The sequence below is a fragment of the Dendrobium catenatum genome, unplaced genomic scaffold (assembly GCF_001605985.2).
Source record: "Dendrobium catenatum unplaced genomic scaffold, ASM160598v2 fragScaff_scaffold_1056, whole genome shotgun sequence".
NCBI lineage: Eukaryota > Viridiplantae > Streptophyta > Magnoliopsida > Asparagales > Orchidaceae > Dendrobium > Dendrobium catenatum.
The window spans coordinates 8,583,551-8,584,942 of NW_021319518.1; the positions used below are offsets into that span (position 1 = coordinate 8,583,551).

At 36.7% G+C, this 1,392-nt stretch overlaps 1 protein-coding gene across 1 annotated transcript; it reads right to left on the bottom strand.

Moving 5' to 3' along the window:
- Nucleotides 1-315: 315 nt before the first annotated feature.
- On the bottom strand, nt 316-1,392 carry LOC110102818. Its single transcript, XM_020831298.1, has one exon. The coding sequence runs from the start codon at nt 1,390-1,392 to the stop codon at nt 316-318; it is 1,077 nt and encodes a 358-aa protein (XP_020686957.1).

Consider the following 1,392-nt stretch of genomic DNA (forward strand, 5'->3'; position numbering starts at 1 on the left):
CTTTGAAGTTCAATTCTTATTGATTTAAGACTTGAAGGATTTGAAGTTTATTTGTTTGTCTCATGTCAGTGTGATGAGGGAGGTGATGATTATCAGTTCATATGGCTTTGGAAAGTCTGAGGCGATTATTGGCATCTTGAGTTGGGTGTCGGCGTTATTGCCTCATCGACTTTGCTTTGTTCATCCATGGTGATTGTTATTTGAAGCTTTGAAGTTTCAACGGATTCATCGCTTGATTGGAGTGCGTTGGCTTCTAGGGATGTTTTTTTTTTTTTGAAGAAATTCAATTTTCATTAAGGAGAAAAATGAAAAGAACTAATTATAAACATCAAAAGGATGATACTCTTCCTTGATCAAACTAGCCATCAAGGGAGGGATATCATCAAAAGAAAAGCTATCAAAATAAAAACTATTCTCTAAAGCCATAGTAGCACACAAGTTGGCTACCTTATTACATTTCCTATAAGCATGTAGAAAGACAACTTTATTGAAATCATTCACAAATAAAGAATCTCGTACCAAATTGAATTTCATAATCCCTTTGTTCTGCTCCAAGGAGTTTTGAATGTAGTTGATAACATTAATGTTATCACTTTCCACAATCACACCTTTATAGTCCCTCATCCAGCTTTTGACATAGTCCTTGACCGAGAGAATTGCTCCCATCTCCAACTGTGCTATATCCCAATGCATCATCTTCTCCCAAAATGCAAGTATGAACCTACCGTTGCAGTCCCGGAACACACCACCAATTCCAGCTAAGCCCGAAGTAGTTAAGGAAGCATCAATATTGATTTTCATCCCTTCTTTCGGTGGGGGGCACCAAGAAACATGAGACTGCCTAAGGAGGTTAGTGCTCCAGTTAGAAAGAGACGGACTAGTCTTGTTAATGGTCACTGATAATACATTAGAAGCAACAACATAAGAAGGAAGTGTAGTTTTTCCATGCTTAATCTCATTCCTATTTTTCCAAGAGAAGAAAAAAATGGTACAATAGATTTGTACAGTACCCAGATTATTTGCTGAAATTTTCTTAAGTTCCTTGAGACAATGATCCAAGGAATGAAAAATTGGAATAGAAATACCCCAACCAACAAGCTGATTGATGATTTCAATGAAATACTTGCATTGAACAATGATATGTTCATAGTTCTCCACCAGTACACAACCTCTAGCACAAGAATCATTATCCAGGAGCTTACGGTTCTTAAGATATAGGTTGGTAGGAATAGATGAATTCCCAAGTCTCCACCAAAACATCTCCACCTTCTTTCTTAACTTGAGTTTATTCAGCCAACTATAATAGTCATCATCAATTAAACTGAATCTTCTTCTTAATACTTGTTCAAAAGCCAATCCAGAAACTGTTCTACCGGGATAGAACTTCTGCAT